The 12,964-nt window shown below is 43.3% G+C and overlaps 1 protein-coding gene across 29 annotated transcripts in view; it reads left to right on the forward strand.

Moving 5' to 3' along the window:
• The window catches only part of WNK2 (WNK lysine deficient protein kinase 2), a 186,290-nt gene that overhangs the window by 127,655 nt on the left and 45,671 nt on the right, over positions 1–12,964 (forward strand). For 17 of the 29 annotated variants that reach the window (XM_065551049.1, XM_065551051.1, XM_065551060.1 and 14 more), the window contains 7 exons: positions 1,257–1,422; positions 1,507–1,623; positions 3,881–4,048; positions 4,254–4,299; positions 5,613–5,726; positions 6,945–8,161; positions 11,199–11,271. In XM_065551049.1, coding sequence (XP_065407121.1) covers positions 1,257–1,422; positions 1,507–1,623; positions 3,881–4,048; positions 4,254–4,299; positions 5,613–5,726; positions 6,945–8,161; positions 11,199–11,271 — 1,901 coding nt within the window. The remainder of the gene's footprint in view (positions 1–1,256; positions 1,423–1,506; positions 1,624–3,880; positions 4,049–4,253; positions 4,300–5,612; positions 5,727–6,944; positions 8,162–11,198; positions 11,272–12,964) is intronic. The other 12 variants (XM_024100318.3, XM_005305583.4, XM_024100322.3 and 9 more) reach the window with 1 other exon arrangement.

Here is a 12,964-nt window from a genome sequence, read left to right on the forward strand (position 1 = left end):
TTTTATGTCTATGAGCCTCAGGGAGGACCCAAACTCATGGGGTTGACATTTGTCTTTACCTTCAAACTCTTGTATTTTTAGGATTTGCAAAATGCAAGTTTGTAAATGTATTTTTGTTCTGTAACTTAAATTCGTGTCTCTGTTTCACCCCAAGACTGATTTGACTTAACCAGAACACATTTTCTAGATAAGGAGAATACCCCTGTGTATTCAGGGTTGAACATTTTCCTTTGCCCCCATTTCTACCTCACCAAAAGGCAGGTTGACACAAGTAGATACAGGCTGAGAGCTATAAAACTGCACCTGACTTGCAAGGAGTTTTCTGCTTTACAGGCTAAATGCCATTGGAAAAACCATGAAGGCCCTAGGGAAAGAAAATAAACTCAGTCTTCCCTTCATGCAGGAAAAGTAGTGTTTTTAAGGCTTCAGGACACTAACTCTGTGTCTGGTGGTTTTGTGACACTCTTCATTCTTTTCAGTGTTTCATGGAAAGTGGAATTTACCTTTTCCAGGCTCCAGTAACTTTCAGACCTATAATTCTTGGATATAATTGAATTACGCAAAGTGAGTTCACTCATCCCTAGTGAGCATGCTATTCTACAGTCTCTTATAGGAAAGGACGCCAAATATTTAGTGATTAATCTCTCTCGAATTTTGTTTTGCCTCGTTAGCTATGATATTTGAAAAACTAATTTTCCTAGCCGTGGCAACATTAAAAGCTGCTTGCATCAGAACACATCCAAGGGCAATACCCTCAGGTCCTCTCTCCACATTAGAGTTTTGTTGCACCTTCATAGATTAAGAACAAGTGCCTGGTAGTAAAATGGCCCACAGCTGCAGAAGTTGTATTCTGTATCACATGTCACTCTCCTGTGTGACCCTTTCCCTGCACCACTGACTGACATAAGGTGATGGTTTCTAGAGAAGGCCACATATGTACCTTCGCCACTAGAGAATAGAACCTGAAGAAGGGTAAGAAAATAAGTTTGGGGGACCCTTGCAGTTCAAAGACAGATTGTAAGGGTCCCTGAAGAAAAGGGGCTATTCTCAGTAGAAATTAAGGCCCTGATTTCATTGTGCAAGGGACATCATGTGTTTTCTTATGCTCATGCTTAAGGACCTTGCTGAATTGGGGCCAGCCATGCTGCTCTCAAAAGAGTTTCTACAAAGCAGATCCCCTGTTTTCCTGTAGTCACTGTTTTTCTTCTTCTCTTTCCACATCCCGTGTGGGTATTTTTTCCTTCCCTGTTATAAAGCTACATGAGTCCCGATGTTGCTTCAGGTAAAGAGATGAGTGACAGCTTTGAAGGAGTGGTTGGAAGTGGAAAGCAAGAAGGGAAGCCTTCAAAGAAACATAAGAAATCTACACGCATTCGATCACGCCAGGAGAAGTCGAGCAGACCAAAGCTGACCATTCTAAATGCAAGTACAACCTCTTTGTCCAGGGCTGAACTTCTGTTCTTGGACATGCCAGAAATAATGATCAATGTTACTCTTTTCTTATAGGTGTGTAACACAGGGGATAAGATGGTGGAATGTCAGCTGGAAACACACAATCACAAAATGGTGACTTTTAAATTTGATTTAGATGGTGACGCGCCAGAAGAAATTGCTACTTACATGGTAAGACCTTATTTGCGAAGGAACTTTCAAAAGACACTTAAAATTTTGAGTTGCATAAACTATATGTATATTACACATGCACACAATGTGTTAAAAGAACATTATTGAGGTTGCAAAGTTAAGCATTCAAAAGCTAGCGAATGCGAAAATTAAGATTGCTATGAAAAAAATATGAGATCATGTAATTAAAGCCTGTGTCATAATGCATTATGCATGTGGCACAGGCAGCCTTAATTCTGCATTTCCTAACTGCTGAGGGCTTGACTTTGCAACCTTAATAATGTTCTTTTAACAGAGTTTGTGTAATTTCCTAGATTTAAAAAAGTGCAAACTGAAAAAAACAGTTCCGTCACGTGGCATCATATTGACACCCACATGGGTCATCAGCAGGGTTTACATCTTTAGATCAACCACACAGACCTTTGCCACTTGATCTACCAGAGTAACTGATAGCAGTAGTAGGTTGTCATCCTCTCTGTGGCTCGGCACTAGAGAGATATGAGAGAGACATTTTGCCAGTGGGTTTCACAGATATTTGCTAGCAGCAGAAGAAGGCTGGGACTCTGGAATCTTGGGTTCTAGTCCACGCTCTCGAAGGGAGTGTGCTCTAATGGGCACAGACTTTTCTGACTTGAATCCTCTCCAATCTGACCTTATCGCAATCCTGGCCATTCCCCCAAACCTGGCTCTTCATCCAAGTCCCAGTCTCCTTGTCCGGAAACCATTGACCATTTTGGCTAAAATTTTCCAAAAGACACCCAGCTTGGAAAATTCAGTCAAATCAGTTAGTTTGGAAAAGCTATAAACACTCAAAGCAGGGTCTTATAAAAGGAAATGTTATGCAACCTTAACAGGCAGTGCCACCAGCCCTGCTTAGCATCTCAAAAGTAAGCATGACCTTGATTGGCCAGGACACCACAGGAAGAAGGACAAGACCCCAGAAATGCGATGTATACAGGTCACAACTTTCCTTAGTAACACATCTGGGAACTATCAGACAATAACTCGTCCAGCGCAGACTCTCCTTCCTACTTTAATCCAGGTCACCTGAGGGGAGGCTGAGATCAGCCCCTCCCCTTGTTCACCTGTCCCGGCACCACTGCTGAAACCCCAGCGCCCTCTCATTGTAGGAGGATTAAGGGGGTGGGGAAGAGGGCTTGTCACCTTGCTGTGCCAAAGATTAGGAGCCCCAGCTTCTTTAGGAGATGCTTTCTCCTAATCCTCTTCCAGTTCTGGCTTATCAGTGGACCAGACCCCTGTTGAACAATTACCTGCACTGGGTTCCTAACAGCTTGCAACAAAATTTTGCAACCAAACCTACCTGCCCAGTCCCTGGGCCACTGAGAGGAAGGTGAAATACCCCCTCTCCTCCTCCTCCTCCCTCCCTTCTCCCCTCCCCCCGGGCCAGTCTGGCAGTGAGGAAGAATTTCTTCCCAGCTGCAAAAAGGTGGAATGTCAGCTGGAAACACACAATCATGATGCCCCCAGCAAGACCCCCCCAAACCTGGTCCTGCTCCCATCCCAGAGAGGGCAAATGGGGAGGATGGTGCCCCAGGAGGGAGAAGGGCTTATAAGCCATCTCTTGGATGCATAGGAACCAAGAGGCTTATGCTGCACCCTGTGCAACCAATCCGCCCCAGCGCCCTGCTCCTCAAGTCCACAAGCAGGGGTGGTGGGGGTGCCGTCCTTAAAAGGGCCAAGAGTTTTCTCTCCCATGCTAGCCCCAACAAAACCTCCCCATTTCTGAGGTTGCACGGTTTGGGGAACACGTCATTCCTGTACTAGGTTCTGGTTTTGTTCTAGATCACAGGTGCAGTGAGCCTGATTTTTCAGAGAGGGCTGAGCTTCCAGAGTCCCAAATGAAATCCATGGGAGCTTTGGGCATTAAGCACACTTGAAAGCTAGGCTCTGTGTTTTGTAGGTGTGGGACTCTGGGTGGCTTTTTTATGTCTATTTACTGTAACAAAGCCTTTCTTTTGGGGGGATGAGAAACAAGATGATGCATCTTACACACAGAAGCAAGGTGATCACTTTGCATCAAACCCACCAGGCCCAGAGAACGACTAATTTTTGTGAGAGAGGGGTGATTCAGTTTGGCCAGAGGCCAAATAAGAATACTGTCTCTTTAGGGTCTAGTTCCCATGTAGAATGATACACGTGCTCTCTGTACACAGATGCAAACTTCCAGCTAGTTAAGTCCACACAATGAGTACTGAGCTACAGCCATTAGTGGTTTATCTTAATGTGCTCTTTACAGGTAGAGAAGGAATTCATATTGCAGACTGAGAAAGAGACATTCATTGAACAAATGAAAGATATTATTGATAAAGCAGAAGATATGCTCAGTGAAGATACAGAAGGAGAACGAAGTTCTGATCAGGGAACAAGTCCCCAGCAAGATGTGTCTAGACTAGAAATGAATGAAGTAAGAATCTTGTGTGTCGGGTCCTTTTTTAAAAAATAAATGGGGGTTTCTTGATATCAAATCTGATTTTTTTTCTTAATCTAGTTACTGTATTTTAAGTTTGTTTTACAGCCTCTGCTCAACTAAGATTTGCAACATAAATATTCCTTAGAAAAATGTTCCTGCATTAGTGCTTGATTAAAAACATATTTTTTGTTTTAAACAGGAGAATCGGCAATCTCAAGTGAAGACACCCATGTATCAGCAGAATGGTAAAAGTGCTTTTGAATACAAATTGAATCTCGAACTATCAGGCAATGAATAGGTAATATTAGACTGTCCAGAAGTTTAGCAGTCTCAAATAACTCCACCAGTCACAGATGACTGGAATATGTCCTGAAAATATAGGCCTGGTAAAAACCACAGTTGCCGTTAGCAGCCTTGAAGTGCCAAGGCTAAAATAGATTAAACCAGCGTTTGGGTGCATCAGGAATATACAAATTTTACAAACTGGCAATGATCCCCGCTGCCTCCAAACTGAAAGTGGGGTTGAGCAGGAAGAGACAAGGCTTTCATAAATGTACTCTCTGTTCTCAACAATAACTACGCTTGCAAAAGGAAGTTAACAGAGATTGGCTCTTAATGTTTGCAGATGCAACTGAATTCGGTAACCAGGAAGTTTCAGCCAACTCTATCTTACCAGTGAGAAGTCTTATTCTTTTGAATATGTTTGGTATATTATCTCTTTCCCAGAGAAAGGGAAGGTATCAGTGTGGGCTTTCATTCCCTCTATAAACTGGAAAAGGAAATAAAACCATATCCTGTTTAAACCTCATTTCCAAGCTGCATTTGGTCATGTGTTGCACACACCTCTATTTGCCAGGCACTTCTCTGAGTTTTTGTGTGTGTGTAAAACCTCTTTGGGGCCACACAACATGCTTCGGTGACTGAAAACAATGGTGTCCCTCCCAAACAATGGTGTACGCAGTCTGCCTGGCTCCTCTTAGATAGTTCACACTTGCTGGCCACTCTTAAAGTATACTCTTCGCGTTTATTGGTTTGTAAATAGAATTTTGAAAACTCTGTAATTTGATACATGTAAATGAGGGAGTAAATGTTCGGGATGAATGTAGGAGAGCAGTAGTAAAACAACAACACCTATGTAGGAAAATAGATAAAGTAAGTTGCATAAAACATTACCAAAAAAACAGTTTTTCTATTACAAAAACCTTCTTTACAGTACAATTAGTTCACTTTAAGCCTAAGCCAAACATCATTTAAATCAAAGAGAGTCGTTCCAGCAACTTCTGAGCTTTGGATCTGGCTTTGTGTCCCGCTCTAGTACAGTCACTTGAAAGGCAGACTCTTTCCAACCCAAGAAGATCACTTTCTTGCTATGGGAGTCCAGTAAGAGCCATTATTTTTAATCTCTGTGAATACTGTAGAGACTCGTGTCTCTTCCTAAAATGTGGGAGTTTCACATCAAGAATAAGTCTGATTTGGATCCTATCAGGTTCTTAAAGTACTGTATAGAAGCTCCAAAACAAATACGATGTTAACCCTTTATTTTGCTCTTCACAATTAGTTTTACATACTGGAAAAAGGTGGTTTATTATATGCCCTGTTGTGGAAAACCCTACTGAGGAGGTACCAGAATTCTCCCCAGCAGTTCCTCAGAGTAAACAGCCGGAAGGTCCAGGTATTTATGAACTTTAAAGCTTTCGTTTATCTTAGGGAACAGGGGTGTGGGCCATCAACCTTGTCTTCTTAGAGGCAGCTCCGTCAGTTCTTCCTATATCCTCCCACGCTTTCATCATGATTGTTTTCTTTTAGCTGCAACGTGGTGGGAGGCAGAGGATGAAGAGTATTGTGTTAGTTGTTGCTTCACGAGCTGACCAATAAAGGATACCAAAGATGCTAACACTGGCACTGTTAGTTCTCCTTTAATTACTTCCCTGCACCTCAAACTGCTGCAGTCCACAACGCCTGTGTGTGGGTAACTGGATAGGCTAATCTTGCAAAGGAAGTACAATGGCTTGATTTTAGTTGTTAGCAAAGCTGTGTGGCCAAACAAATGCCTGCAATAAGTTTCTTCTTCTAAAAGTTATTAATAAATTACACATGGCGCCAAAATAATCAGCAAAAATGATGCTTGCTTCTGGTTTTGATCTTCGCCATCACCACTCGCTCGGAGGCCACAGCTAAAGAGGGAATCGTTCCAGAGTGTGTCTTCCTCGGCTTAGGGCAGCACTTACCTCAGTTCATCAGCCATAGATTTTGGGGGAGCAAGTTGGGGAGCACCACTGCAGTCCAGAATAGCATGGGAGCCTTGCCCCAAAACGTGCTTGAACTTTAAGAACTTTGTACAAGTGAAAATTGAGCCTGCAGTATCAGCCACATAATTTGCAGTCTAAAAAGTCATGTAGGATAGGGACCTTTTTAGTAACTTCAATTTACCATGCTGCTGAAACAAGATAGTTTATAAATAGTGTATTATTTCTATTAATAGCCGATGGGGTGCAATACACAATACCCATTCAAAATGGATATATCATATCCACCATGAAGAGTTTTTATGTAGGATCACACATTTTATGTGAGCATATAGTTTTAAACTAAAATATGGACAGTCTTTTGATTATTTAGAGAAAAGTCCCAGTGTTCTTAAACTCTGTTAAGAGTTCGGCATGTAATTTAAGTTCTATTCATAGCTGTTTATCATAGGCTGCATCCTTTTTACAGCAATATTTTCTGAAGTCTGCAATTTGAATATTGGGTTAGTAGTTTTCTAATAGAAAACATTTAGCAGTTCAGGGCCTGCTGTATTTAAACTTGACTAAGAAATTTTGTGGTTACTTTATATGGTTCACTCTGTATAACCTGTAAAAGGTGACATTGGTGTTTTTACTCCTTATAGATCCAGAACAGTCCGATGATCAGCAAATGAGCTCTGCGGTGACAGACACACCTAGTGTCTTGTTTTGTCACCAGCTTCCTAGTCAAACAAGTGTATACGACAGCCCCTGTGGAACACCTGCTCCTTTGGCACAAGTTCCTGCTGCAGTGTCTTCAGCTGTTTTACAGACCAAGGCAGAAATTTTAGCTGCAACACTGCCGGGAACTGCTCCATACGTCCCAGAACAGTTTGTTGCTAATGTAGGTCAACCAGAATATCCTCCACTACACCTGGTAATGCCCCGTCAGCCTGATGCTTCTGCCCACAATGCAGCTTCACTAGAGGAGCCTTCCGATGCTCCACTTGCTCCAAAAGCCGCCCTGCAAACGCTGCAGCAGACGGATGAAGACGCTTGTGTTCCCGATGTGGAGATCTCATGCTGTACTGTGAGGCCACCCAGCTCGAGTCTAACAGTTCCTGCACCAGGAGCCGAATTCTGTCCCGTTCCTGCTCTCTCTGATGTCGTCGTCTTGGAACTCCAACCTGCGCTACAAATTCCCCGTGTGTCAGAGGCCAGTCAGCCTGGTGTAATGCAGCATTCCTTGGTGAACCAGCTGCTTCCTGGGGGTGTTGTGTCTGACCCTCTAAATCTGACAGGCTCTCAGCTTCAAAGTCCTCCTCAGCTACCGGGAGCTGTGTCCCAGCAACATATAGTGCTGACCCAGTCCCAGCCTGTCGCCTGCGCTGGCCTTGGCGTTGGTCCGCTGCAGCCACCTTGTGCAGTAGAGTCTGATGGAGAAGGGCCACCCAGAGTTGATTTTGCTGACAACACAATAAAAAGCCTCGATGAGAAGTTGCGCAATTTACTGTACCAAGAGTGTGTTCCTACGTCTGCTGCATCAGCAGGGACACCAGACAGCTTTGTACCTTTAGAGCAGGGTGAGAGCGAGTTGGCTAGCTTACCGCCTTTGAATGAAGAACTAATTCCCACACTTGTATTGGATTTAAGAGAACCAGGCCTTAATGTCCCAGACACCTGCCAGGAAGCTAATGCTGCTCAGGATCAATTTGTGTCACTTATACCTTCTGAAATGCCACCTTACCCTGTATTGGCTAGTCAGGCTATGACTGTGCCTTTTATACCCATAAATCCAGCAGCCATGGAAACGTCTGCCATGCTGAACAATGCTACAGCCCCTGACCACAGCAGAACAGAATTCAGAATCCAAGAGCCAATGGTAGGATATGCAGATACTTCTATCTATAAGCATTTCTATATTGCTTGTTGCCCTGGTAGCTTACTTTCTGTCTGGGTTCCCTGTTTACTGCTTTTGCTTTCAATTTGTCACATGTATTCTCACTCACACAAGTGTTTCACTAGCCGTTCATTAGAGAAAACTAAACTTTGCTCTTCGGTTCAAAAATTGGTATAATCCTTCAATTCAGTCTTTTCCTTCTTTTTTTTTTTTTTAAATCCTGTTTCTAAAGTGAGCGGGCTGAGACAGGTGGTAAGTCATGGTAGTTTAAGAATGTTAAATATATTCATAGTGATGTTGATAACTGAGGTTACTCCTTTTTGAGCATTTATCTAAGCCTTGATAGGGGAAAGAGGGTGATGTCTGCCTATTTGGCCTCTGTATATTATTCTCTGTTCCTCATTCATGCATAGAATCATAGAAATGTCAGGCTGGAAGGGACCTCAAGAAGTCAAGTCCAGCCCCCTGCACTGTGGTAGGACCAAGTAAACCTAGGCCATCCCTGACAGGGGTTTGTCCAACTTGTTTTTAAAAGCTTCCAATGATGGGGATGCCACAACTTCCCTTGGAAGCCTGTTCCAGAGTTTAACTACCTTATAGTTAGCAAGTTTTTTCTAATATCTAACCTAAATCTCCCTTGCTGCAGATTAAACCCATTACTTCTTGTCCTACCTTCAGTGGACATGGAGAACAATTGGTCATTGACCTCTTTATAACAGCCCTTAGCATATTAGAAGACTAATAGGTCGCCCTGCAGTCATTTTTTCTCAAGATTAAACATGCCCAGTTTTTTCAGCCTTTCCTCATAGGTCAGGTTTGCTAAACCTTTTGTCATTTTTGTTGATCTCCTCTGAACTCTTTTCCATTTGTCCACATCCTTCCTAAATTGTGGTGCCCAGAATTGGACACAGTGCTCCTGGTGGGGCCTCACCAGTGCCAAATAGAGAGGGACAGTTACCTCCTGTGTCTTACATACGACTCTCCTGTTAGTACAGCCCCAAACCGGGGGGAGGGATAGCTCAGTGGTTTGAGCATTGGCCTGATAAACTCAGGGTTGTGAGTTCAATCCTTGAGGGGGCCATGTAGGGATCTGGGGCAAAAATCAGTACTTGGTCCTGCTAGTGAAGGCAGGGGGCTGGACTCGATGACCTTTCAGGGTCCCTTCCAGTTCTATGAGATAGGTATATCTCCATATATTAAATCATATTAGCCTTTTATCAAGCTGCATCACATTGCTGACTCATATTCAGTTTGTGGTCCAGGATAACCCCCAGATTCTTTAGTGCCACCTCAACAGTTCTTCCCCATTTTGTAGCTGGGAAGGAAAAATCCAGTTCACAGTGCAGTACTTTGTGCTTGTCTGTACTGAATTTCATCATGTTGAATTCAGACCAATTCTCCAATTTGTCAAGACCATTTTGCATGTATTCATTTAAATTGACTACCTGCCCTCCATCACTTCTGCACACTTCTTTTTCAGCGAATGTAGATACTAGCAATATGGTTGTAACAGAAATGTCAGATTAATAGGTGAACTGGAACTGAAAAGCTATGTATAACTTGACTAGAGTCAGGTAAGTTATTGTGCCCCATAAATATAAATGTGCTTAGTATTCATTATCATGCTACTAGCTATGATAAACATCTTTCCTTGTCTTGCATTATGCCCCTGTGACTAATTCCGTGATTTCTAGCAGACTGCTAAAGACGTGGCCTATAGTGCCATCATTTTAAAAGTGAGTTGACCCCAGGGCACAGAACACAAGATTTGTATGCTGCTTGCTTGCCTGTCAGTTGTGCAACTTTCATTCAAAGTGGTGACATTTGTGTAGAGCATCATAGCTACCTTCTTAAACCAGTCTTAATTTAAACCCCTAATTAAACATATTGTGGGCATTCGCTTTGCTCAAACACTCCAGCTACTGCTGGAGACTCTATAGCATAAAGCTTATACCGCTTCCAGATGGGATCTTGCCTCCTTTCATAAGCTCAGCAGGGGAAGGCTATGTCACCACTTTGCTGGCAGACTGCTGTGGAAAAGCCTCAGTGCTGCAAGTGGATGGTGATTCCTTCCATAGGCGGTCTGAATTATTAATGATTCAGTGTCCCGACAAGGGACCCTGAGCAAAATGAGATGCAGTCATTCAGATGAGACGCTAAGGCCATGAACTCTCTAGGACAGTGGTTTTCAACATGGGGACCACAGAGTATGGCTAAGATTTCCAAAGGGGTCCGCAGCTCCATTTGAAATTTTTTAGGGGTCTGCAAATGAAAAAAGGTTGAAAAACACTGCTCTAGAATCATTACCAATTCCCTAGCACTTTCTGCTAGGTCAGAGTTGCGTAACCTAGTTGGAAAGCAGTACTCTGGAGTTAGTTCTATTCCCTCAACCAAATCTAAAGCTGCCCCCCATGTAGTTTTAATTGGATTCACTGTACAAAGTATTAAAACCATGCCATGTTTCAACAGAGAGGTGGTAGCAGTTAAGCAACTGTATGTTCTGTATGTTACTAAACCAGTTTCTAAAGTACTGAAGGCTCATTCTCTATAGAAAGGGTTATAAATAACATTACAGTATTGAGTGCTCCCAATTAGATTGTCTGCCGTAGAATAAAACAGATACATAACACATTTGTATTGTAATTTACTTAACTTTTCATAGAAATTTCATATATATTAGGATGTAATCTGGTTTAAAAAGCACAAGATACTCATTTATAAGTGTGTACTTGAATAGCTAAACTCGGTGCATATTTACAAATGTTCCATACTAGTATATGTTGCAGTCTTCTCCTAAAACCTTCCCCCTTGTTCACCCTCCCTGGAAAAAAATGGTGTGGCTGAAAAAAAAGATGCGTGGCAAATTTCGCTAGGAATGTAAAATACTTATTCCTATATCAAATAACTCTGTGCTAAGATATGCTGTAAATATGAAGCAAGTTCCAGAGACTGTATATCCCTGTTTGTGGGGTTGTTAAACTGAAATTTACTTTTATATTTTGTTTCCTTTTACTTTAAGTTGGAAATGTCCGAAACAACTAGCATCGGTGTCAGCTCCTCAGAAGTGAGAGGTGGGTCAATGAGTAGAAAAGGTAGTTACCAGTGACAGCTAGTTTGAATTGTTAACTTCAATGCTATTTCTGTACTATCCTGTGGGCCTCTTTGCTCACGCACCCTTTTTACTAACTCTCCTTGGGAAACCTTCACAACCGCACCCAGCACAATGGGGACCTGAACCTGGCTTGGACTGCTGGGTGCTGTCACAAAACAAAAAATAAATCTGGCTTTGCCGCCACTTTTGTCAAACTTACAAAAAGCAAACAGTCTCATGGACAGAATTAAACATAATACTGTAAATAAGCAATGCAGGTCTTTCCAGGTGGGTGATGTACAGAGGCCTTCCTGTGAGACGCTGTACTTTTCCCATAGTGTTTTGAAGTTTGCAGTTCACAAGCTGAGCAGAAAGCCAGCCAGATCTCCTTTACCCCACTGGATGGAGTTCTTAAAGACAGCAGGATTTTGGGTGGGCTCCGCAGAGAAGAGTCGGTCCGTAGGGCTCTCGAGGAATCATTGAGAATGGCTGCGGAGGCCTATCAAGGCAGGCATACTCCATTCCAACTAAGCTGTTGATAGATTCCATGACACTTTTCACAGCAGTCCATACTAAAATTGTTCAGAATGTGTAACTAATCTGATTTACCTGTCCAGGAAGATTTTGTCCCCTTTAAGGATAGAGTATTCTGGAGATTTTAGCTCAGTTCCACATTTCCTGCTGCTGTTAGAGTAACACACGGTTCTTCGAGTATGTGTCAGTGTGGATCCCGCTGTAGGTGCACATGCTCCTCATGCATGTGAGACTAGAGGATTTTTTAATTAGTGTCCTTTGGGGCCACGTATGCACCCTGTGCTTTCTCATGCTCCTCTATGAGGGTGTAAAAGGTGGGGTGACCACAACCCTCCCTCAGTACCTTCTTACCACCCGTGGCAGCAACATGGAACCAGTGAAGTGTTGGACCCCACCAGTTCTTAGCTTTGACTACATTTTCTACTAAAACTTACCACAAATCTTCACAACTCTTCTGACTCTGACATACGACTGTCATGATATATATCAACCAGTCTGGACTGAGCACTGACAGTTCGATTCCTCCTGTACGGTCCCCTTGCATGCACACGCAAACAGAGCTGCTTGACATGGTGGCCTCAAAACCTACGGGCTCCAAGCCCTGTTGGACTAATTACCTTGAAAGATGGACACAGCTGGTGTGCCTGCTGTTCAGGTGAGTTCACTAGACTGAGCAGATGTTCAGTGTGCCTTGCATCCTCCACTGAGATGCGTAAGTCATGAGACATCAGGTTTAAGCTTCATCTCCTGGAGCAACCCATGAGGGTCTCCTCAGAACCTGAGGAGACCAGCTCCAGAGTTGGGCTAGCAACGAGCCAGTGTCATCCAGCACCCTGTCTAGCAGACTTATCACACCAAAGACCGCTGTGGAGAAGACAGTGCAGAGAAAAGACCTGGCACCAATACCAACACCTCCAGAACCAAGAGGGGTAGCTCCAAACAGAAGCAGAAACTCCAAGCAGAGCTCGGTGTCCTCCCACAAGGACAGACCATGTAAAGCTTCTGCTTGTTGTCGAGAGCTGGTGATACAGAGCAGCCTATGACACGGAGTTCTCCGGCACCCAGCTCCAGTGATGCGCCTCTCAGTGTTGACCCCTACTTCAGAGGAGGCATCTCTGGCAAAGCCAAGACTGTCATTGGTACTGAAGCACCTTATGGTT

Source organism: Chrysemys picta, chromosome 7 (genome assembly GCF_011386835.1).
Source record: "Chrysemys picta bellii isolate R12L10 chromosome 7, ASM1138683v2, whole genome shotgun sequence".
Taxonomy (NCBI): Eukaryota; Metazoa; Chordata; order Testudines; family Emydidae; genus Chrysemys; species Chrysemys picta.